We start from the raw sequence: 26,828 nt of genomic DNA, 5'->3' as shown, positions 1-26,828 counted from the left end.
TCCCTCTGTCAAATTTGACTGAAATTTGGCCAGTGATTGGGGGAGGGGACAGTACTGAGAAAAAAAGGAGCAGCTGACAGGATTGACAGAGATATGTAGGCAAACTAAGTGCATAAGTTGCATTTCACAAGACACCCAAATTCACGTCATCTGAGCAAGACATGAAAAATTCACACCTCTATATAGACCAATGGTAAGAAAAGAAAAACAGAACTGAGGACTTCCTTAGTTAACACCAGTAAAACTGTTCCTCTTACAATAGGTAGACTAACTAGGAAGCATATTCTGAAATTCCAATTTCCTTTATATATATGAGCACTTTGCTGGCTCTTCTTCCTTCTCCAGAACGCACCAACCACTAAAACATAATACCTTTTTTTTTTTTGGATTCTCTGTTCTACCATTAAACGTGGTCTATGCTAAAGTGATAATAGCTGTATGACTTGGAAGGGAAAATTCATTCCACACACCTGACAGCTAAATTAGTAACAGATGTGGTTTTGCACATAAGCTCAAATACAGGGAGAGCACACTATTAACGCCAGTCAAGCTCTTGTGGAAATATGAAAATTGGGATAGAGGGCACTTTTACCTTATTGGCTACAGCATATCAAAAGGTATATCACTTATCGGTCAACCCAGAAAGATACTGCAAAGTCTTTTTGTCAAAAAAATAGTTCAAGAACTTACAGAGTGATCACAGTTCTGCACTGTCCTCCCACAATACCTGGTATTTGGCAGCCTGAGGCACGGAGAAAGAGAAAGGCACCGGGAAAACTGTCTGCTCTAGCTCTCTCCAAAAGAGCAGATCCCTCTTAATATTGTGTGTGGTGAGCACAGATGGAGGTACTTCCAAAACCCAGTTCCCTCTTAATATTAAACGTATCCCTAAACAGTTTAGGAACTTTTGCCTATCCAAAGAAAGTCGGGAAGCGTGTTTTGACCGTTTGTGTTCCTTCTGAGCTTATTTCACTAGAGAAGCTGTTGGAAGAAATTGGCTCTCTTGCTTTCGAGACGATCTGTTGAATATGTGATGAGAGGGAACATGTTGCCCCCTGGCCACTGGCACACGAAAGCAATAGCTGCAAGGATTACGTGTGGGCTCTGGGCCATATGGCGTGTAGGCTTATTGTAGGAATTTAGCATTTTTTAGACTCCTACTTTCCTGTCAAATTGGTTGAAATTAGCCACTCAGCTTCCTCTCTAAAAACTTCAGAAACAACACTATGATTGTATAATCTTTTCCCATTGAAAACCAGATTAAAAAGTAAACAAAAAACCCATAAAAACTGTATTTCTGGTCTTCAGGAAGGCAAGAAGGAGAAGTTCTAGGAGATGCTTTCACAAACAGGGATATTTACTGGAAGCTGGAGCTTTAACAAGTGTAAGCTTAGCATTAGAGAAATGAGCATATATTACAGCATACAAGCTTACTGCTATGAAGGTTTAAAATAGAGTTCAGAAGCTAAGCCAGTTTAAGCCACAGAGTAGTATTCCATTATCCTTCCAGAGAATAGTACAGAGTATATATGACTGTCATACAAAAACGTAATCTTATTTGCTATTTAGCTATTTCTAGAAACCCAATATTATGCTAGGATGTCTTCAAATAATACAAATGCTGTTTTGTGAATGAAACAATACATCTAGTAAAATAATACAGTATTGAGGTCTATACCTGATGAAATGCTTCTAGCCTCCAGATAGTCATGTTAGAAATGAATTTATTTTAAATGTATTATGACTACATCTATTCAAGATATTTATACCTTATTGATACTCAGTCTGGAGAGGATATAAACTGTAAATTGGGATTGTAGACAAAGTTGAATAAGCATAGACAGGTCAGTGGAGGGGAGCCTGTATGTTTTAAACAGGACACAGTTCCTTATCCACTGATGCAAACAGCAGATGCTTGGCATTTCATTTCAGTTGGAAAAGTTTCATCATGTAGCAATCAACTTAACAATATTGTCTATTCATCTGTGCCAGTGTTTTGAATTATTTTAATGGACCTTCAGTTGTCTACCAAAATGCCTTCCCATCCTGTCCCCCATCAAAAGGTGAAGTTCAACTCCACAGATTTCTCAGTAATAAAATCCAAATCCTAATCCTAAAGTACAGCTTGTTTTGGCTTTAACAGAAGTTTTGCAATATGCCCTAGTACTTTGCATGCCTCACGGTGAAGGGAGGTAATCAAGCCCTCACCCCATTCAGACTACAAAAATTTACGTATTACCTGTGCGCTAACCTTCTGGCCTCTACTGGAACACACACAGGCACAATAAGTTTAAAGCTATGAACAGGAATAACTTCTAGAGCATGCTATGGCATTATATAATGATTTAAGACAAACTTGGCAATTGAAGATTTCTCAGTTCATGTATGACGTGTAACATGTATAGCATGTATGCACCTGTTGCAGGAAGCTTATGGGTGCCAGGAATAAATATACTCTCCTTTGAAGACAGTTTGGCCAAAGGGAAAAAAAAAACCAAAAACATGAACCAACCAAACACAAACCACTGCAGTCAAAGAAAAAAAAAAAACAAACCGAAACACCCCAAAAACAAACACACAAAGACAGATACATCAACAAGAGGGTTACAGGGACAGCACAGAGCAACTGACATCCAGGGTATTATTCCCTATTGCTGATGCTCAGGAGAAAAAAGGTCCTGCAGTGGGAAGGAAAGGGAACAGGGGACGAATTATCAAACACACAGCTAGTTTAATGATCACAGGTAAGACCATATGTTGACCAGCCTTCTAAACACCAAAGTACCAGACCTGACTTGGCAATCTGTGTAGGATCCCAGAAAGCGTTTGGGTGGAACTAGTGTCCATGGCTCCTAAGAATATTGACAGTAGAGGAAAGGCTGGGAGAGATCTGAAAGCAAAATTTAGGAGGTAGGCTGGAGCTTGGGGCTCAAAGTGTGGAGCTGCATGCTCTGGAGTCTTCCTAGCACTATTCCCTGGGCTACAGACAGACAGCACTGTGGAATAACTGGCGTAGAGAAGAGTTCATATTTATTTTGAGGGAGAACTTTTGGACTGAATGGAGTTGATATAGGAAGAGGAGTTGGGGGCATGGGGGGAAATAACTCCATGTGCAATCTTTTGGAACATGGAAGAAGCAAAGCTTTCCAGTCCACGTCTTCAGGCACAGCTTCTCTTCTTTTTTATGGGAAAATACCTAAAAGGATGTTAAACTTCTACTATACTCCCTGATCAAATCAGTTCCCAAAAGTAGCAATAATATATTCTCTCTCAAAGGAGAAAAAGGTTGTTCAACTTGCAATTACGTGGTATTATTTTTGACTGATCTATTTTAGGTTAGGGGAAAGGCTGGTAGGACAGAGATAATATTTACCATGCTCCAACCATGTTCAGGGATCAGTGAACCCTGAAAGGAAAATGATTCAAAAAAAAAAAAATTCCAAGGAAAAACAAAGAAGAAACATGGTGGATAGAAATGGTCTCTTGCTCTCCTTGCACACACCCAAATAAAGAAACATCCAACAATATTTTGCTTGCTGGACATCACCATAGACAAAGGTATGTATAGGAATCGAGCACAGTCAATCAGAATTCCTATTAAGAATGAAGATGGACTGAGAGTGGAAGAGACTCCAAGCTGATGAATCATAAACTACAGCTGAGGCAAAAAAGAGAGAAAGAAAAAAAGCGGTAGTTAGGCAGAATCAGCCAAATTTAGCCATAGTTATCCTTATGTGAAGCAAAGACACACAGAAGAATAAATGCTGTTATCTTAATTTATTGACCATGTCATTTTACTACAAAGCATTCATCATAATTATCAGGAGTCAAATACACTCTTTTTCACTCCATGAAATGGTTACAGTTTGAATTCAGAATGGTAAATACAAGTGTAAATTTCTTTTAAAGCTAAACTACAAGAAAATCCAACTTGATGAAATTTAGAATTAAAGTGAGTTTCGCATTCTCCATGTAGTAAATTAATAAATAAATAAAATCAGTAAAGCCAACACTAGAGATATGTTACCACCATTGGTTATTTCAGGTGCACAAAGTTTAATAATTGCCTTCTGAGCATGTTTTTGGTCCACACATGGTGAGAGGACAAATATCCTGTGGGATGGTCAATAACTCAAATTCAATTTTTACACGTGGTAAAAAGTGACAAGATTGATAGCAATATGCCATCCATTCTCATCAGTCACACTTAGTCCTCAGACCTCTATTATCCACAAATCCTGCTATACAATCAAAGAGAAAGAACTACTGAATTATTTATTAAAACTGACACCATCAATTATGCTCCCATGTAAAAAGTCACTGAGCAGCCATTTAAAGAATTAGAATGCACATTTTGGTTACTTTTGACCAGGTTAGCAACTGCTCTGCTTTGGGAGACAATGGAAGTTCTCAGACATTTTATATATGAGAAGTTAAACTTGCAAAAGCATCATTTTCTGCCAATGCAAAGCGAAATCTCATATTGCTGGCCAACAAAAGCTTCAAGTGTGATACCAATACTCTTCTCCCTCCCCGCCCCCAGCACCTTTTGAAAAGTCTACAGAGGCATACCTAAAGTGACAGCCTTGCAATAGTATTTCCATATTGCAAGGCCAGCAACAGCGACTGCCATCAATGCCAAGAGCTCCAAATACGAAAATGGGATATGGGTGATATTTCTTGGCAGCCAGCTGGACTCACACGCCAAACTTCTGATCTCTCATCACAAGCCAGAAACACAATTGCCTCGTTCCCTTTCGGCGCATGGGGTCCTTTTTAATTCACACACGATTTTCATCAAATTTCTATCGCCTTTTAACACGAGTGTTAAGTTCACATCTTAAGAGACACAAATAACTATATTATTGCTGCGTAGTAACACCGAAATACTAACACAACATTGCATTCAGAAGAGAGGGTTACATTCCCAAAACATCCTGTCTAGACAATTATGCAAAACCATGGCCCACCGAAGTATTTCCCAGTGTCACCTGGTGGCCCTCGCTCCGAGTAAATACAGCCCCATCACAGCTAGGAAAGTTACTCTTTCAACAGCACCCAGCAGAAAGGGGGAAACCTGGAAGTAATCTAACAGACAAATGATATATAACCCCTTATATATATGCCCTCAGCATGGAAAGGTGCCCGGATTCACACGGTTTCTGTTCGTGGTGGTGTATAAGACAAAGACTGTGCCTATAACAGTAAATTAAACATGCCAGGACTGTCTGCTGGCACTACGGCCAGCTGGCACAGAACAGCCTGCGTCCGGACTCCCTTACCCTTCAAAGTATGCAACTGCCAGATGGGAAGGTCTTTCAGCCTTCCTTCTCCCTAGCCATGCTCAAGATTTGTTCAGGAGAATACTGACTGATGCTCTCCAAAGCCTTGCCAGATTGCTCTAATAACTAAGTAATATAAACAACTGAGTTTTATAGTCCAAGAAGGCACTCTGGAATTGTTCATTTTACCCGTATAGACCTAAGTGAGAAGTCTAGAGGGCTCATCACCCCTTTGTAAGAACAAGTAGAAGAACATAAATAAATAAACAAAGGGAGGTAACTGAAGTGGCTAGGACAAACCATGAAACACCACAAGGGATTAACATCTGGTTACCAAAACTGTTAAATAGCTAGTTTTCCAAGTACTTAGGAAGAATGGAAACTATCAGAGTAAGAAAGACGCTCTCAGCTTCAGGTACCCAATATATTTTTTACTTGTCTTAAGTGCCATTGGTATTTTAGGGAATTACCATTACAAGGAGTATTTTTCCCAAATTCTGCTGCAGACAATCTACATTCTAAATGCAACTACAATTCAGTGGTTGATCTAGATATAAATTCTTGCCTTTTTCATAGAACCCAGTGAAGTCCCAATGCATACACTCAGTTTTCCCCCTAATTTCAACATTTATCTGGATTATTTGGTTAATATTGTTTCTTCTAGATTCTGTGGTAGAAAAAGGCCACTATGTCACATGGTCTATTACTGACATTTTTAATGATGAACAGGTTCACTAACCACAAGGTCTAAATAGAGTTCTTGCTTAAACATATGACTATTTACAATATGAATGTTTATACATGAACAAATTGGCAGCAAAGGTTTTCTTGTTAAATTTATCCTCTGGATCAGTTACTTCAAATTGGATAGCAATTTAAAAGCTATTTTCAAAAGCTTTTTCAGGAATCTTTACTTATCTTACATGAGAAATCATGTGGCTCTTTAGACAGGATTAACTGAGGAAAATATCTCTTTTAAGCAATATTTAGATTGTCAGCAACAGGACATCCCTCTCTCTGTGTCACCCTTATCTATAATAATGTTGAAGTTACTCTGTCTGCTCTCCATTAAGCCATAATTAAATAATAAAATTTCAACTTTATTAATAAAGTTACTGGGGGCATGACAATCACAAGCTTTAACTGTTAAGCCTTGAAAATTAGAGAACCACAGCTTTGTAGTAACAAGAATGCACCAAGTTGTCCACAAATGAAATCCAAGTGGTTTATAAAGTTAATGGACTGCAAAGAACAACTGATTTTTTTTAATTGTATTCGGTTAAATTAAATTGAAGGAAGGGAAAAAAAAACCCACACCAAAATGATGCAAAAACTGCATTCCAGGTTGATCAATATACCTATCCTTAATGTGCAGCCCTTCAGGGGTTTGGTTTTGTTGGGGTTTTCTAAATAAAAATGTCAAATGAATGCGTGCGTATTATTTGTCAAACAAAAAAATCATTCCATAACTGTATTTTTTTAATGCAGTCTGTACACTAAACTAGTGTCTCTCAACATTTCAGAAGGTGAATCTCTCCCTCTAAAACCAGTAGTGTTCCACACACCCCTCAGATAATTTCTTCTTCCCCATCTTTGGTGAAGGATGCTTCTGTTTTCCATCTCAGGAACGCCACTTAAGAATCATCTTCAGAAACTTAGTATGGTGGCACATGACATGACTCTGTACAGAGCCAGTCCAGGTCTAGACTTTTTATTTGCTCATTCATTGCCAGTTCTTCATCTAACCTACAAGATGCTCAATGTCTCATCAGCAAGGCCTTCTCTTGCTGATTGAATACCATTGTAAGGCAATTAAAGTTTGAGCGTGTAGTTTACTCCATTTTTGCTGAGCTATTTAGTTACTGCTTTTAGAAGCAAATAAAAGGACTAGAATATTACTGTTCTGATATAAAAGAACATTTTGAGTAATATGGATGGGGTTCTTTTAAACCACCTACTACCATTCTGGCATGCCAGGGAGAGAGTGCTGGGGCAGGCAGGGATCCTCCATCATGCAGACCAGGAGCCACACCGCTGCTGGTAACAGGGGTTTGACAATTCTGCAGGATCGTGCCGAGGCTGGTCATTGATCAATCTCCTCCTGTATCTGGGTTTAGATGTGTCTGAGTATGCGAAACAGGTTACATGTTTAAGAGGGGTTTCAGCTGCATGGATTCAGAAAGCCTTAAGGAACTAGCTGGCTCTTGGGGTTTGATTCAAAAGGAAATGCAATAAATGCAAAGGAGTCCAGTAACTTTCAAGTGGGGAAAAAAAATTGCTCAGGATAAAGAACAGAGTTCTTCATGACTGTATATATACTTCACTGAAATAAGCAAGTGAAAGCACTTAACAGTATTAAACTTTGCTGTTAAAAGACAACAGTCAGCTGGTTTAATTTATTAGAGGTCTAAATATAAAATAGTACAATCCAGGGGAGTAAAGTAGTTGCATGTTGCTCAAACAAAATAGTTCTGCAATTCAAATGTCAGGCCAAAAATTAACAGTCAATTCCAAAAGGGCAGAAGTTTCACACATCTATTCCATGGCTTCTCCAAGTTCATCCTTTAGTTTCAATCAGATAGGTGCAAATAAAAGCTATACTCAGCTCTAAGAAGAAACACTGCACATGATTTCTTAAGGTACAACGAAGGCAAAATATGCAAAGAACATGGTTATATATGAAAAAAAGCTAAACTCACAGAATGTGAGCCAACCACCATACACGGTCTATTTTTAAACTGCATCTCACCATCATTGTTTCAGTAAAAAACTAAGTATATAAACTGACCCCTAGGTTCTTTAATGACCTATCAACTCAAAAATGCTGGAATATTTATGCTTTTCAACAAGAAAAAAATCCTCGACATTATAATTATCACAGAATCACAGAATGGCTGAGGTTGGAAGGGACCTCTGGAGGTCATCTGGTACAACCATCCTGCTCAAGCAGGGCTATCTATAGCTGATTGCCCAGGACCCTGTCCAGACAGCTTTTGAGTATCTCCAAGGATGGAGACTCTACAACCTCCCTGGGCAACCTGTGCCAGTGCTCAGTCACCCTCACAGTGAAAAAAGTGTTTTCTGATGTTTAGATATGGAGCCCCCTGTGTTTCAGTTTGTGCCCGTTGCCTCTTGTCCTGACACTGAGCACCACTGAAAAGAGCCCGGCTCCATCTTCTTTACATCCTCTAGTTATTTATACACTTGGATGAGATCCCCCTGAGCCTTCTCTTCCCTACAGAATTTCATTTTAATGGAAACTCTACAGTAGATGCCATCAAAAGCGATGTTGTATGACATATGTTGCACTTGCCTCCAAAAAGCATCTTTTGTGTTAAAATAATCATGGAATGGTTTAGGTTGGAAGGGACCTTTAAACGTCATCTAGTGCAACCCCCCTGCAATAAGCAGGGCTGTCTTCAATTAGATCATGATGCTCAGAGCCCCATTCAACCTGATCTTGAATGTTTCCAGGGACCGGGCATCTACCACCTCTCTGCGCAACCAGTTCCAGTGTTTCACCACCCCCACAGTAAAGAACTTCTTCCTCCTATCTAGTTTGAATCTTTAGTTTAAAACCATCACCCCTCGTCCTATTGTGACAGGCTCTGCTAAAAAGTTTGTCCCCATCTTTCTTATAAAGCCCCCTTTAAGTACTGAAAGACCGCAATAAGGTCTCCCCGGAGTCTTCTCCTCTCCAGGCTGAACAACCCCATCTATCTCAGCCTGTCCTCACAACAGAGGTGCTCCAGCCCTCTGAGCATTTTTATGGCCCTTCTCTGGACCTGCTCCAACAGGTCCATGTCTTTCCTGTGCTGAGGGGTCCAGAGCTGGAGGCAGTGTTCCAGGTGGAGTCCCAGCAGAGCGGAGTAGAGGGGCAGAATCCTCTCCCTCAGCCTGCTGGCCACACTTCTTTTGATGCAGCCCAAGATACGGTTGTACTGTCCAGCAGTACCCCTAAATCTTTCTTGGCAGGGCTGCTCTAAACCCTTTCATCCCCCAGCCTGTGTTGATACCAGGGGTAGCCCTGACCCAGGTGCAGGACCTTGCACTTGGCCTTGTTGAACCTCATGAGGTTCACACAGGCCTACTTCTGCAGCTTGTCCAGATCCCTCTGGATGGCATCCCATCCCTCAGGCATGTCAGCTGCACCACTCAGCTTGGTGTCGTCTACAAACTTGCTGAGGGTGCACTTGATCCCACTTAAAAATAAGGCTCCTGTCAAATAAAGTAATTGAAACCTATACAATTTGTAAAGGCCAAGAAGTTAATGATGGTTAGTTGACATTTCTCCAACACACTACTTGCTTGTGATTGTCATGTTTCTGGACTTTCTGCTTTTTTCTTCAGGAAGAACTAATGAAGAAAGAAGCAAAATGCGCACCTAGCTGAAGGCTTGCCTATGCATAAACTTGCACTGCTCAAGAAAAACACATGATTTAAGACTACTCTTAGCTAAACCAGTCAAAAAGCTGCAAAAAACCTTAGAAACAAGGTTTACATTGATTCAGTTTAAAATCAATAGACTTAATATAACCCTAAATAAGACAGAAACTAAAGAATTCAAGAATCTATCTGGACACTTTTTAATTAAAATCAGCTTAAAACTAATTCAACCAATTCATCAGCTTTTGTAGCCTGCATATTTAGATAAAGCTGATGATTCAAGTCACTGTATCAAGGGGATGAAAGAGCACATAGCAGAAGCTGGAAGAAAACGGCGTAAGGCTTGCAAGCCAATTGTTTTGCTAAAGGGTGAGTGAAATGCTGAGCAAAATTAATCTGTAAACTCAATGGAAATTTTAGGACTGAATGGCATTTACTCTTGAAAAATAGACACTAATATATTGTCTCTCCACAGATAAGCAGCAAATTTACCTTCTTCTATTCACTATACAAGCATTCTGTATTTGATACTGAATTCCCAAGAGAATGACCGTTTTCTAGGACTGAGATGACGCCAGAAAGAATTCACGGTGGAATGCTATCTTCAAACTTGCCACAAAAAGACACAGAATGGTATCAGAAATAGTTAGACACAATGAAAATTCTGGAAGTGAAATATGAGAAGTTTTATATTTATTCCACTGACCACGTGCCAGCACAGTTTTAAGAATCAAATATGTGCAGATTCTTGTGTAAACTCAGTAACAGTCTGGGGGTTTGCTTTCTTTTATTCTTCCTGGCTGTGTTTTGGAGGGGTTTTTTTGTTTTAAAGCTTGCTTGCAACAAATTCAGCAAAATAGATTGAAAAGCAGGAACAACAACTATTATGCAATTGAGTGTTCTCTCCATTACTTAGCACACTGCATTGCTATTTCCAATTCCATTTCTTCATTTCAATCGATACACAGTCAGAAAGGATGCTCATTTTGTAGCCATTTTAATTGCTAAAATATAAATCCTGAAGGTACTTATCTGTATCTTTGATAAACACCTGATAAACTTTTTATTGTTTAAAAGTAACTGTCTTCCTGCCAGATATTTTTCACCTCTTCATATTTGCATACAATAAGCTGTAATCGGTTTAGTCCTTTGTACAACATGCAGCATTTGCTACACTTCTACAACACATTCATTTATTCAAGAAAAGGAAAAAAAAAAACCACAAAAAACCTTTTTTTTTCTTAGTAACTCAATATAAATGGCTGCTAAAATAAGACATTATTGGTGCCCCTTATGATAAGAAAAATGTAAGCGTATACTGAAGTATTTGTATGAATAACCCAGCTAGACTGCTTCTGTAGTTGGACAGTCTCACATCACTGTGGTACTTACTAATCATCTCTGCATGTTTTCTCTTTGAAACATTGTTCTGTTGCTGCGCTATAACAAACAAACCGTGTATGGCTGATTATGCTACTGCACTAACAATTACAAGTTGGCCCTTTTCCATTTTGTTTGTTAAAATCTTCATTAGTCATGTGGAAAGCCACTAAGGCATACAGAATCTAAAAATGTTACAAAAACGTATGGAAGTGTTTAGGACTGAAAACAATCCATCTAAGAATTTATGTTTCTTAGCCACAGGATTATAATGCATATTAAACAACAGAATTAACAAGAAAGTGGTCTCTTACCAGTAAGTAATGAACTGGCCTCCTACAAAAGTAATACACAAACATCTTAGCCAGGAATTTATGGATGGTCATGGCAAAACCCATCCCCTTCACATAAAAAACCTAATGTAAGTTTATTTTATCTTTACTTCTTGAAGTCTGAAATGTAACTATTCTATAATTTTACTGTGCTTTGTGCTAATTTTAGATGTATTTACAATATAATGTGACTACAGTTATTAATTTAGTCCCAAAATTGCATCAAATTAACATTCTAAATATAAAAAAAAAAGAAACAAACAAAGAGAACCCACTTCACTGAAACATTAGCAAGAAGCAAATCACTGAACATAAACTCAGAAGCTCTCATGTGAATAAGGAAAAAGTCAGTATGGCAGCACGGAAAAGAAGAGCAGTACGAGTATAGATACAGCTACTGCTGCACCAAAATAAATTAACAGTTCTCAAGGCTAGAAGACCCCTGCAGCTAATAATTTTTAAACAACACAAGGAAAAAAAAAATCCTCCAGGAGGGCAGCAGGTATAATCAAGCACATGCATTCTATTCGATTAAAATATTTCAAATAGAGGAAAAGCTGCACGGTAAAATCTTAATTTTGAAGACTCAAAATTGAAAGCGGTTGTGTAAATAAATAAACAAAGCCATTCCCAGATTTTGGGACAGCCTCCTGGCTCTCTGCACTATAGGACTACACTGTTGCATACAGCTGAACAGATCCCTTAAAAAGCTGCGCAGCTACCAACGATATAAAAAACCTCCAACCTACTAATTTATAGTAATATTTCCATGTTTCTGCATTAATTCTGTGGCCACTGGGCTGCTGACAATTCCCCAAATCTAGAGGGCAAAACCCCAAAGTTATCTTTAGAATCAATGTGAGATACCTGGAGAATGGAGTAACCCTAAGAACTTGCAAAGCATCGTACAAATTGTAAACCTCTCAGATGCATCAATAAGGTCGGGTCACAGTGCATAAGGAGTCATATGTAAGGTAACAGTACAACTGCTAAAAGCAACCACAGACATAAAAGAATTAAGATGTGTTGACAAGAGGAACTCAAGTTTAAAGTATTTCCCCGCAGCCCACACTGGGGAAAACCCATTCCTTGTAGTTCTGTAAATACTCAGAATGTTTTTACTACAGCGTCCATTTATACAGCGTGATATTTATACACAGTGATGACCTCATTCTCTAGCACAGTGAATGAACATGAGAGAAAAAAAATAAAATATTTTGGTTGTGTATTTATCAGCATTTGGGCTCATTTAAATACTACTTGAATAACAATTATCTCTCAGCTGAGCCGAGCATCAGGTTGGCAGACTGTGCTCCACTTCTTCTCAAAAGTGACAATTAACCTTGATATCAGTCTGCAAAGTGCTCTGTACTGGCAGCAGAATAAAATTATCATTATCATATAAATCATAAAGATTCTACTGAAACCAAGATGGCTGTCATCCCTCAGCTATTTGTATTCAGTAAGGAGCAAAGCAGGTTGTTGCAGAACATCTTAAAAATGCGTCATCCTACAGCCATCACATTGTGGGCTTTTGTGGCTGTGTTTGTGGCTACCTAAAAATGTATGCTACACATATGTGCCAAAACACTCACAGTTAATATACATTATTAATTAAATATCTCTCAGGGATGTTTGTAATGCAGGAGGTCATTATACTCGAATCATGAATTTAGATCTGATTTACACTACAGTAATTTAGACTCAAGTGAGATTTTCGAGTTGATTATGTGATGCTTATCAGCTAGACAGCTTCCCAATGATACTTGTGATCACCTGATCTTATTCTTCGAAGACTATGGTTTACAAATTAAAAAAACCCCAAAAAACAAAAAACCCAAAACTGTAATTCAGTTAATGCTGCATCAAAATTCAAAAAAATCCTCTTGCATCGATGTCTAATCACTGTGTTAATAGACTGTTGAGGAACATACTCAAACACGATTCTAGTAGTTGTGCCCACAACAGCCCATTCAAATGCCATATTAAGTAGACACATCTTCCCTTCTAGGCAGCCCAGACATGGAGGGAAGGAAGAAAATTGAGTCGTCATCTCTAAAAATTTCCCACCTTCAAACGTGCAATGACAAGTGACTGTGAAAATGTTTACAGCTATTTTTGCTATGACACTTCATTTTTGTAATGTACGCACTGTGTGTCAAAGTGTTTTACTGTTCTTGCTGCTACAGACAGGACATTGCTGTGAGTAAGACATGGCAGTGAAGGAAGCCCTCTTTTAGAAATATTTTTCATAGACTGACAGGTCTTGTTTTATCTGTAACAGAACGCAAATAAGACAAACAGCTAATTACAGGGGGGTGCGTTGGGTGTTAGGTTTTTTCCCCCTCACTACAGCTGGTTACTTTCTCTGTGCCAGACTATAGCAGATCTTACACAAGTACCTCAGGAAAGGGAGAGGCAAGATGAAGAACCTGCTCTGTGTACCTGAGGCACAAAATGACGTCAGAGGATTGTTTTCGGCAGGCAACGTGGCAGACTGTACGCAGGAGATACAAGAAGCCACGGTTGTGTTTCTGACCCAGCCAGCAAAATCAGTCCGAGAGATGCAGTGCCAAAAACGTGCACTCCCACAAAGTATTTTGAATGAGCAAGCCAGAGTGTTTGCTATGATGCCTGGTGCAGAAAAATAAACTTACTCCAGTATAATGTGGATCAAGGATAACGCTTACCCAGTAATCAAATCCCAGACGCTTCCATCATAAATCCAGCCAAGAATGCCATTCTTTTCAAGCTACCCAACAAAATCTGAAATAACGGCAACAGTCCATTTTCATGTTAGAGACTCAGTCAAAATTCCCGTGCAACGTTCAAGCCCAGTTAATTCCAGCCAACAGTTCAACCCAGAACACTTAACGAATCCCACCCACGGCTACTTTATGTCAATGCAAAAGGTAGCACTGCATTGACCGTAGCGGTTCTGAAACTAGTTTTGCTGTGAACCCACCCTGGCTGCAAGCACCAAATTTGAACCTTCCCCCCCCGCCGCCCCTGGTTTGCAACCCTAGTCGAAATGCCACAGCTATGAGCTTAGCAATCAATTATTTATATCAAGAAATTTGAAATTGCAGGCTAGGCAGACATCTAATTTTTCAATCATAAACTCCTCTGAAAATTAAATGTGTTACATTCCATCCATCTTCTTTTGAAGGGTTATAACTTGCCTAATTTTTGAGGTAATATATATATTTATCCTATTTAGGCTACCGAAGATATCAAACAGCGAGAGTGTACAGCATTTTTAAATTATCTGGATAACACCTATGGTAAAATGACCTTACTCTTGACACCACATAGTTATGCTAAGCACATTGTATTTATCTCAAAAAAAAAAAAAAATCTATTAGTCCTAAACACTGCCTTCTTATGTGTGAACAGACTAATCATAAATTAATGTAATAAAACACTTATTTGTCATTTCAGAATTAGAACACCTTAAAATGTAAAATAAATCCAATTTGTTACTACAGGTTTATATGCATTACCCATATAATTATGATTGATGCAGAAGATACTGCACTGGTATCATCGAAAGAAAAGAATTTACTTTGGCAATTTTGAAGTTATAATAAGAAGGATAATAACCTCTATTAGATTTATGATGTATATTTTCAGTGGTCATTGCTGTTAATACCTCCCAAACAAAAGTTAAAATGAACATCAGCTAATCTTGCAGAAATAAAAGGCTCTTCTCCCCCAAAAAACCAACCTGTACTAAAAATGAGGCAATTGTTTTGAAAGAAGGAAATTATTCACTATTTCTCTACTGAAAATATTATTTTCTGATAAAGAAATTTCATTATGAAGAGTCTCTGCTGAATTTTATACAAAAAGACTGTCTACAGACAATCCAGAACAAATGCCTTTAACAGCTCCAAATTTCATAAAGGTTATACTAACTTTTAAATAAAATAAAATAAAAAACCCACCAACAAACAACATCCAAACCAGAAAAAAAACCCTGAGAAATTTAAGCTTTAAGTTGTCAGCTGTGTCAAGTGTTACTCAAAGAGTAATTGCTGTAACTGTGTACCACTTATTCTTCAAATATAACTCAATCTCCTAAATGAAGTGCAAACCCTTATATTTCAGCCTTAGCTACAGAGTCACCATCTTGGCCTCTACAATATTTACAACATTAAAAGGCTAAAGTGTCAAGAAAGCATATTATCACTCACCTACAGCCTTCTCTAGGCACAGTATGCATCTCAAGTTAATAAAGGCCACATAAATATGGCTTTTGTGCAGAGCAGACAGTAATTTATGTATTTAATTACATATTTCTCCCTAAAAAACAGAAACAGTTGGCTCTCTGCTATTTTTGTTAACATTAATCAGAGGAAACTTCAGATTCTGGCATAAATTTGACTATCGTATAAAAGGTAATATTTAAAATACATAATGCCTTACCACACAAACACGAGCTGCCATATGTGAGGCACTGCTAAGCATGGTTTCTATTAAGCCGATACACAGTAACTGGCTTCTTTCCAAGCAACATGGAAGTGTTTAAAAAACCCTGTTTAATCCAATTCCACAGCTTTGAAACAAAAATAAATTAAAGTGCTGCAAGAACTGTTAAAATGAAAAATTAAAGGCATGTAAATAAGTGAAAAAAATAAATTGTCAGAGAAAATGAAAACAAAGATTATTTCAAGTAGATATCTTAATTGTAATTAGCAACATTTGGCATGTGTTATGATATGATTCAAAGCTGCAGCCAATTAGATACCCCAAAAAGCTTGTAACAAAGCTGCAAATGTGTAACTACAGCATAAATAAGTTTTATTGCACACCAAGAAAACAGCACCCAGATCAATTTCATAGTTTGTTTCCGAAACACTGTAAAGCATGCTCTGTTACTAGTTCACGAGCTTTTAGTCTTAAAATGCAGCTTTTCTGCCAGAAGATTTTAGAAAACAATTTCATTAAATTCAGACTATTAATTGTAAATCTGTACACATTCCGTGTATACCAAATATAAAAGATAAATTACAGTATTGCCTTAGACTGTCATGCCTATGTAACAACAAAACAAAACCAGCAACAACAAAAAAAGCCAAACCAAAAAAAAAAAACCCAAAATAATAAAGTGCTTAAGTTAACAGCTGCTAAAAAGCTGTAGAATTGTGGTATTGGAACTGAGAAAGATTGATTTTTTTTAAAAATAGATTTCTAAGGAGAGAGGAAAACACTATTTTTTCTTTGGAAGGAATAAGAGGTAGACAATGGCATTCAGGAAATAACATGAATTTGTCAGATGCTTTTTAAAAGTTTTTTTAAAAAGGAAATGATTTTTAAGTATTACATGGAAGATCAGAGTTCAAATTTTGACCAAATGGGGATGTACTGAAGACAACAGCGTTAGGCACTTCTGAGATTGTGCCATTTATTTAAGGAAACAAATACTTCATTATCAGTAATGCTGTCAGTCCCAACCAACAAAGTACCTTCCATTTCCCCCATTTATTCAATAATGAGTAATTTACTAAAGGGTAATGAGTTGCTAATAAAAGCATGTTTCTTACATGATTACCATGAAATGGCAGTGACTGCTTGTTCAGTGCAATAGTACCTACTACAGTCACACTTTCATATAACTCTGCTCCGTCGAATTTTCGTTAATAAATTGATCCTTATGTAGTTTTTACACGTGTTCATCAACATTTAGAAAAGAAAAAAAGGTAAAAAAAACCCCACAGAAATAGCTAACTAAATTTAAAAGCTACACATTTAGATATTTCTTTGCAAAGTCTCCTAACAATGATGCAAAGTCTCAGTCTAAGTGCTTTTGTTTCCCTTGCTGGCAAGCAATGACTGTTTATTTAACACACTTTTATTTTAGTGCTTAGTGAAGGGAGGGGTTTTTTTGGTGTTTTATGAGGGCCGTATTGAGGAGATTATAAAACATGCATATATAATATCAGTTTTATGTTATAAACCGAATTCAGGCTCTTAGGAAAAAAAAAAACAAAAACAAAACCCAAAATTTTGTTTAGCTATGTAGGAGAGGGCAAAAGAAATGTCTATGGAAAGTAGTCTGAAAAATTCTGGAGCTGAAAGCTTTGGGGACTGCCCTTGTACTTCCTAGGAGACTGCCTTACAAAGACCAGCTGCAACTCAATGTGAAACCACTGGCAGAAAATGTCTCTCTTCAGAATTCCCCATGCTAAAAGCATCAGAGAGTTTCTTTTCAGCCTTGTTACAATCCTCCACCTTCCCCACACTTGCAATTTAAACTAGAGCTTTACTAATCTTGTACACTAAGCACACTGCAAATATCAAGGATCCCTTCCACGTCCATCACAGTCTCATTTTTGAGCACTTTTCTGCCCTTTCTCGCTTCAAGAAAGTTGTGATCATCACAACCCCTCCTTACGCCCCAATCTCCACATATTTCCCTGCTTCAGCTGTCCCATGGGATCCTCTCCGGCATCTCTCGACCTTCCAAATCTGCACATACACAGTACTCTCTAAAGTACTCTCATTCTTCTCTAATACTATTTTCTCTTTTCTCTCCTGAGAGAGAAGTTGTCATCATTCGAAAACGGGGAGAACTGGCAGAAATCATGTGGAGGTATTGTTAAGCTAGGAGGTATTAATGGGTGTTGCTAGCCAGTTCCTTACTTCATCATCAGTGAGTGAAGTTGCCGGTCCTGGCAAGTCGCCAGCGGCAGGATCCCTTTACTGCCTTTCCCCCCCGCCCCGGCTCCCATCTTCATGGAAGTTGCTAAGGTTTCTAGTCACCAATGCCCGCAATACATCCTGAAGCTTTTGAATGCTGCATCTAATCAATCCTAGTATCACCCCACGACCACAAGCAGAAATGGAATCAAGTAGATATTCAGAATTCAGTTTATTCAATGAAAACAAAACAAAACAAAAGCTTGGTGCTGTCTAATAATTTTTCATATCAAACATACATTTTCAAGGATATCAGATCACTAAAGAAACATGAGCTATATTTTAGATAACCTTCCAAGTACACTGCATCTTGACACATGGAAGACCCATGAAAAGAAACATCTGTGTGTTATTTTTTAAAAACAGATGCTTTGTGAACAACATGACAGTGAAAGGTCTAGAGTCACTTTTACACTGAAAATAAACAGATATTTTTAAAAAATGGTTTAGCACAGTCACATGCTTCAGACCTTAAAGCACAAGTGACACTGTCCCGCACTGTCTTAAAAGAAAATAGCTAAAGGAATTAAAAGATTACATATTAAAAAGTAACCTGACACTTTTCATCCAAGGTACTTCAAGGTACCAAGGTAATAAATTTTAAAAGCCCACCAGTTATGAAAAACAAGCAAGCTAACTCAAGTGATAAAATATAGTATAGTTGCTATTATAAAAGATAATCCCAGTGCGATCGTTAACTTGCATGTCTTTGGGACATGTTTCTTGCTGCTTTTGAAGCAGAAAGGGAATAAAAAATAAAGCAGTTGCAACGAGCACTCAAATACATTTTACTTTCATTCTTATCCTCAAATGAATGTGGATACATCACAGATGTAAAAACAACAGGATTCTGCACTTCAATATCACCCGCTTCTATATGTATCTTTTTGATTAAGTTTTGGTATTTGCTGTAAATTCTTAAGAGGCCCACCCATGCAAAGTCATATACAATTTTCTGTGTCGCATTTTCTCTAGAAGGTTATATAAAACAAGCAGCAGATCAAAGTAAGCTTATACAAGCAGAAGGTAAACTCCATGGGTAATGTAATACAACGGGAAGAGAGCCCAGATTCAAGCCAAGGAGGCTGGAAATGTTTGCGAGGAAAAACGTTCAAAGAAAGCATTCCGTATTCCGGTTTTCATCTCCCTCGCACATTAGCATCACACGCATCGCAGTCATGTGCCTATGGCAACAGACTGATGCATCCCTAACTCAAACAGTCAAAATCACTGATCACAGTTCCTTTTAAAATAAAAATATAAGCTGCTAGATCTTGGGGATTTTTTTTCCACTTGAATTTTGTGTCTAGGTGCTCCTCCTCCTTTGGTGAAATCCCTATCAGAAGAAATAGGATTAAGTTTTTCATTAGCCAGAGGAGTCACCAGACTCCCGTACTCCTTCTAAGGGATACGACAACCATGGGTATGATGCCGGTCACCTTTTGCACTTCTAGAGTTTTATGAAGGAATCAGCAAATAAAGACACGCTGTTCTGTGCCTATGCTGCCTAGAAGTTTCTTCTTTGGTTACAGAGCAAGGAAGCACCTCACTGAAGTAGTCTGTGCCTTCAGCACAAGAGCGAAAAGAACTCAACTGGCATCTACAGGTAGTGAAGCAGGAAGTGGACACTACCTAAGCGAATGCAGCGTTACCGAACTAGCACTTAATGCTACTAAAATCACTAAATAAACTCTCTGTGCAAACTAAAGGAGACTAATCAGAAGAGAAGAAAATATAGGTTAAGCAAATTACGTTCAAAACAGAATCCTTCCAGCACCCAAGAGGAATCATTTTTGCATTGGGAGAAGGCATTATTACTCTGCCTTCTCAAAATATTTTCACATTTATTCAAATATTTTAAGGAAACATATATACCCGAGATTATTCAGACACACACACACACCCCCCCGAAGTCAAACTGTTGTTGTGAGCATATGACCTAAAAAACTTTGCAAGGCATCTCTTTGCCCACATTGGAAATCTCTCTGAGTGTCCCGCAGGCTTGTGTGTTTGTGTGCGCACACAGAGGGAAGAGGGAAAGACTTCCTTAACAAGTTCCTCGAGGGAGAGGGAAGGAAGGAGACTCGAGTAGCCCAGGGCAGCATGAGACACTTGCTGTACCTGCTGCTCTAGGTCCCTACACCTCTATCTCTCTGCATCATAGAGCAAGGTTGGCAATCTTCTCCCTCCCAGTCTTCCCATGAAATCACGCTAACGTTTCTTTTCTGCTCCTGACACTTCTGCCATCTCCTTAGCTTTAAAGTAGCGCTAGGCAAGAGTTTAAACAAATGGCCCCAAGAACAATGAGTTAAATTGATGGAATTCACACAAGCCCTTAGAGTTGTAAAGATCATGGCCCCATCATTTCAGCAAAAACTGAGCCAGAACAATATTGAACAGGAATGTCAGACTCCATACAGCCATTAACAGCGCAAGAAACGTCCATGAGGCACACTGACCTCTCTCCCTAATTAGCCATTCCATCATGAGGCACACTGACCTCTCTCCCTAAGCCAAGCTGAGTAATTAGCCATTCCACTTGGCTCTTCTCTACATCACCCCCACCCCCCCACAAAAAATGAGTTTTAAGTCTTTTCAGTGTGATCAGATATGTCGGTTATTTCTTGATTTCACAGAAAGTATAGGAAGCAAGGAATTAATGTCATGATTCCAACTAATACAAGAGATAAGACTACATGCAGGGTTTTCAAATTATTGTTTTGGGATGGGAACCAGTCAATTTGCCCACCAAGCTGCACAGCCCTTTTTATTTCTAAGCCTCAAGTATCACCCATATTGCTACAGTGAAAAAGCAGTAAAATGTATACACACAAAAGGAATTGCAGTAAATACATAGAAAAGAGAAGAATGGTGACAAATATGCTAGAGAACATCAAAAGAAAACATGAAGAGAAAGATAGGGAACAACAGTGACTTAATAGGAAAATTTTGAGCAGTTGCTCCAAGTGGTGTCCACAGAGAGCTGCTCTCCCTTTGTGTTGGCTCTCCTTGTTTCCAGCTGCTAAGTTCACATTGAAAGAAGCTAAAAATACATTAAATACTTTCCAAATAGTATTTTCCCATGTAAGCAATTGGTATAAGTTGCCACAGAGATGTTGTTCTCTTGCCAGTGAGAAGCGAAATAGTAGACAATGCTGACAATAGAAGTTGCATTCTACGAAATCTATTGTCTTGGACAAGATGCAGTCCAAAATATGGGAAAGTTTGAAAAGGCATTATCTTAGACACAAGAATTCCCAACTATTCCCCTCTTCCAGCAAAACAATATATGAAAATGATACTTAAAGATGAGGGGTTTATCTCCAATGAGAAAAGGTATATTCTGCACTACGCCGAGGTATAATATGTGCAACATTTCTAGCAATCAAGCTTTGGTATTTCAATGAGGAGGAAAAAAGAGCAGAGTGGCAAACGTCTACAATTTAGGTATACTGTCTCCTGACAAACTAGAATTTCACAATGATGCAGATTTAAAATACAAACGTACCTGCTTAGCATTCAGGACTGTCTTTGACAGTAAATTCAGCTGTATACAAAAGTAAGGAGGGGGGGGGGGGGGGAACATGACACACACAACACGTACTAGAAACCATCCAGTTATTTCTGTTAAACGTGAGGTATAACAGGCTTTTTTTATGACATGCCTTCCTCCAAAAATAGCAATGATTACACTGTTCAACTCCCACACATCCCCCAGCTTAACTTTTTGACACTTGGAACATTATGCATTCTCAGTTCTAAGGAATGATCCAAAGTTTGGGGAGTCAAGAGGACTTTCCATTGCCCAGAACCCAAACTACAGAATATGAAATACAACAATACCTAAGGGAGGCAGGCAACTCCGATTTCTTATAACATTAAATCTTCTTTTAAAGCCAAATGTGACAGATTTTTTAGGAACTCTGAAATCCACAGCTTACCACAGTTTTGGAAAGATGCTGCAAGTCACAGCAGTGATAATCTGCCAATTGCAAGGCACATGTGCGAGCAAGACTTTTTTTGTCTTCCAGACAAACAAGAAGATTATACAGCCTATTCTCTTCCTGGGGACAAGGCGGGAGAAGCGTTAAGATTGCAGCTGCTGCAGAAGTGGAAGCTGCAACTCCCTTGGAGCTTGTACTGACTGTGTAGCCTAGCATGCCATTGAGGGATGCTATGGTACTACAGATACTGTTCCATTTAGGGTTTTTTCCCTGAATGAGACAAACCTGAAGCTTTAGCCTGCTGTAGTTAACAGAAAGTTAACGCAACGCATCTTGCAATATTCCACCCAAGTTCCAGTTCAGCTCAATATCCTGCCTATCAGAAGTTCCTGAATAACTGCTCAGAGTGTATTCTTGAATAAGACAGCTTTCCTTCACGTCTTCTGTGATGTTTAGTTTTGAGATTTATCACATTCCTGTTGCCCAATTGTGATTTATTTTATATATAAAAGAGGACACACAGTGAAGGTAAGCTGGAATCACAACCATTTAAAGTAGCCTACATCTGTAAAGAACTTATCTTTATGAAAGAAGTTTGTTTAGAGAAAATCTAACACCTGTTATAACAATGATGTAAATTTCCCTAAAAACAAAAAAGGACATATGAATACTTTAAGGTAAGATACACTGTACTATAGCTTGGCTTTCTTCATGTCTGGCTGATGTATTTATTTTGTGATGTTTAACTATAATAGAAAATAGATGAAGTTCAAATGAAAACACTGTTTAGACTGTGTCAACAGAGCATAAAACTAAATGAAGTGATTCCGTATTGACTATAAAAACATATTTGCTAATAGTAAAGCTACTAATGGTTATCTATCAAGATCACAACATGAAACAATTCTGCATCTTAAGAACTGTGTTAAAGCAGCAGACACATGAAGTTGGATATAATTTTTTGATTTTGGAAAACATCATCGTGCAGTGCACATTACTGCTATTTTACCATTAGTGTAAATAATTTTTTTAAGAACGCAGGAATTCTCCAGCTCACTTGTTATTTTTTTAATTGTAAGTCACCGATGGGCTTTGCACTGAGACAGCCAATGTTCACTTTACACTTGCTAGCAAAAGAAAATCAAATAACAGTATCTTGTATACTGAAACAACTGCTTTGTTACAAAGGGAAAGATTTAGAAAACTAGAACAAATGACTCTGCTGTAAAAACTATAAGCCTTTTAGACTCAGTTCAAAGACTTATGCATTCTTCTACAACAGACTGAAGTTTTATATTCATCTCAGCAAATCAATCCACTAATAGGCATCAGTCATCAACACCTAAGTAAAGATCTGCCATTTGAAACAGCTTTGATGTGATTGAAGACTCACACACAGTCGTAAGTATGACAGAACAGCTTAGCTATTAAAATGTTTTATCTAGCAAAGAACCGTTCATCCTAATTGACTGAAATACTCTTTGAACGCTATTATTGCAAGGCTACTTCACCACGCAGCGCTTTAGTACAGAGCCACTTGACTTATATCTTGAGATCCAGCACAACCACATCAAATCTTGTTAGAATATTTTCTCACACATACTTTTGTCAAGAGACCAAAACAATAAAGCTGACTGTCATTTTTACTACCAGTTGCTTAGTTAATTCGATACTGAAACGTACTGGGATTCATTATAAAAGCCGCATGCAATCAGCCATTTCTATCAATCTTTCTTTTTACTGCACTAATAGAATGAATCCTACTAACCACATCAGTTGAAATGGGTTGGCAGGACTGGATGGAAGCTGTTCCTCTGCACCGAGCCCAACCTCTGAGCGCGAGAGGTGGGGTGGCAGGGGCTCCTTTAAGCAGCGCGGCGCTGCGCGGCCCTGGCCCAGCTCCAACACTGACCATATGTCAAGCTGACAGATAAGAAGCCGGAGACAGCCATCTGAAAACAACTGTACACCGCCCCAGCCACCAGGCAGCCAGGGTTTATAGGCCTACCTCATTACTCGTTTCAAAGCCAATTTTAAACACACCGAAAGTAAACATACCTGACCAAAGGGGGAAAAAAAACCACAAACCCAAAACATAAGCACAAAGTCATTATTAGAAAGGCTACGCAATGATATACTCTATTTCAGGAAGTTTCCACCGAATAATGTAATTGATCACCAGAAACACAGTCAGAAGATTAACAGTTTGTGCCTATAACATTTTTCCTTCTCCATTATATTCACAGTGTGTTAACAATTTGTAAGAAAAAAGAATCAAACATACCGGCAACTGCCACCAAAACTACATTTTACAGAATCAAACAAAATGCTATTGATTTAATACCTCAAATGAAGGGCAATCTGATTTTACCCTGTATCTGTTAATGCATCGTAGAGTTCATCAGTTTTTACCATTATTTTTGTTACCAGGAAGTATGTCATATCAATTCCTTGTATGTAGGCAAACACTTGTTCTATCGGCTTTTATTCCAAAATTACTCAGTAATCAGCACAAAAGAATAGCTAAAATTTACTCCACTCCCCTATGCAACCTCCATAGTTCCATATATTCCCTTTCCATATTCCAAATTAATAAAATCCAGTTGAACTTACCTACAGTTTGGCGGAGGGTCTAATGTAATTTCTGCAAGTTCTTTCTGAATTCTTAAAAGAAAAAAAAAAATATTATCAGGACTTTTTTGCAATACGTTTCTTTCAACTTTATGAACATTTCCACAGCAATCAAGAATAATAAAGTATAATTCTTATAATTTCTCATGGGAAGCTGATGCTATAAGGTTCCACGAAACTGCTCAAGAAAACATTGAACTAAAAATCAAGTATTTTCTGAAAAACGAGCCTCCAATCTGGGACAAGTATGCCATGAGCAGCCGCCTAGAAAATCCCACTTTTCCAATAGGTCGGGGTTCTCAGCGCCCTCGCTCACACAACAATTAAACGTCTCGTATACCCTCCTTCTCTATTTCCCCCCTGCCTGTATGCCTCTGTGCTGGTTCTGGCTGGGGTAGTTAATTTTCTTCATAGTAGCTAATATGGGGCCATGTTTTGGATTTCTGCTGGAAACTGTGTTGATAATACAGGGATGTTTTAGTTATTGCTGAGTGGTGCTTACACAGAGTCAAGGACTTTTCGGCTTCCTCACACTGCTCCACCAGCGAGTAGGCTCAAAAAGTTGGGAGAAGATGCAGCCAGGACAGCTGACCCCAACTTACCAAAGGGATATTCCATACCATACGATGTCATGCTTAGTATATAAAGCTGAGGCAAGAAGGAAGGTGGAACGTTCGGAGTTACAGTGTTCACCTTCCCAAGTTATCCATGATGTGTGATGAAGCCCTGCTTTCCTGGAGACGGCTGAACCCCTGCCTGCCGATGGGAAGTAGTGAATGAATTCCTTGTTTTGCTTTGCTTGCATGTGGAGCTTTTGCCTTGCCTATTGAATTGTCTTTAACTCAGCCCATGAGTTTTCCATCACTTTTACTCTTCTGATTCTCTACCCCATTGCAACTGGGGGGAGTGAGCGAGCAGCTGCGTGATGTTTAGCTGCTGGCTGGGGTTAAATACAACAGCCTCATAGCGCTTGCTCACCAGAATATTTAACTTCTTACTATATCCTGTACTCACAGGGCAAAAACACCCAACTTCAGAGGATAGTTGTCTCTCGCCCTCCTGAAAGGCGCCTATCCTGGTCTTCTCCATAACCTCCTCCTAAGTACTGGGGGGCTGCTATCAGGTCCCCCCGAAGCCTATCCTCAAAGGGAAGCGCTCCAGCTCCCTGGCCAGGCTGGGGACGTGCCGCTGGACCTGCTCCAACGCATGTCTTCTTTGTACTGGGGGGCCCAAAACCAGGTACGTGTTATTCCAGATGCAGTCTAATGAGAGCTGAGTAAAGGGATATAAATCAGTTTACCTACTGGCTACGCTCCTGTTAATACAGCCCAGGAGGCAGTTAGCCTTCATTGCTGCCTCACGTTGAGCTTGCTGTCTGTCTGCCAGGGTCCCCATGTCCTTCTCAGCAGAGCTGCTCCCCGGCCTGTATTGTTACGAGGGGTTAGTCCTTCCCACATGCCTGACGTTACGTTTCTCCTTGTTGAATTTCGCAAGTTCCCTGTCAACCCTCTCTCACAGCCTGCTCAGGTCTCTCAGAGCAGCGGCTCTGCCCCTGTGCGTACCAACTGCTCCTCCCCAACTTGTGTCATCTGCAAACTTTAGAGTGCGTTCTGCCATATCCTTCGGGTCACTGATAAAGACATGAAGCTGGGCAGGTCCAGTACAGACCCCGGCAGTGCTGCACTTGTTACAGGCATCCTGCTGGAGGTCCTCCTCCAGGCAGAGCAATTTCGTTGTTAAGGATTTCTGGATATTCCCCAGGCCAAGTACTTGAATTCCTGATCTATGCCACATCTGGCAATATGGGCTCTTTTCCATTATACCAGTGTCTGCAGGAGAATCAGTATATCCCCCTGTGAAGAAATTTAAACATGTGGAGTAGGAGTTTACAGAGCTCCCAAAGGAACTTGTAGGAGTTTACAGTTCCCAAAGATGTGCCAGAGTATGAAGCCATAAGCAGGGCTGCAATGGTCACCTTTCCTATAAACTATGCTCGAGGCTTTTTTATAGGCTACTTCAGTGCAAAAACATGAACGTTTAGAAGGAGGGAGGAAAAGAAAAGCAATTAAATGTACCCTCAGTATTTTCTTCTTCCCTTCTCCTTCACAGGAATTCATGTACAGGAGCAGAGAGCTACTCCTGTTATTCCCCACACTAAGAAAGGAAACCTG

The 26,828-nt window shown here is 39.0% G+C and overlaps 1 protein-coding gene across 1 annotated transcript in view; it reads right to left on the bottom strand.

Moving 5' to 3' along the window:
• The window catches only part of LOC104289921 (transcription initiation factor TFIID subunit 4-like), a 223,140-nt gene that overhangs the window by 176,471 nt on the left and 19,841 nt on the right, over positions 1–26,828 (bottom strand). The window contains exon 6 of the mRNA XM_009888953.1: positions 24,640–24,690. Within this exon, the coding sequence (XP_009887255.1) occupies positions 24,640–24,690 (51 nt within the window). The remainder of the gene's footprint in view (positions 1–24,639; positions 24,691–26,828) is intronic.

The sequence above is a fragment of the Charadrius vociferus genome, unplaced genomic scaffold, assembly GCF_000708025.1.
Source record: "Charadrius vociferus isolate BGI_N301 unplaced genomic scaffold, ASM70802v2 scaffold217, whole genome shotgun sequence".
Lineage (NCBI taxonomy): Eukaryota > Metazoa > Chordata > Aves > Charadriiformes > Charadriidae > Charadrius > Charadrius vociferus.
Note: the sequence above shows the minus strand (reverse complement) of the source record. Positions and strands in the feature narration are given on the sequence as shown.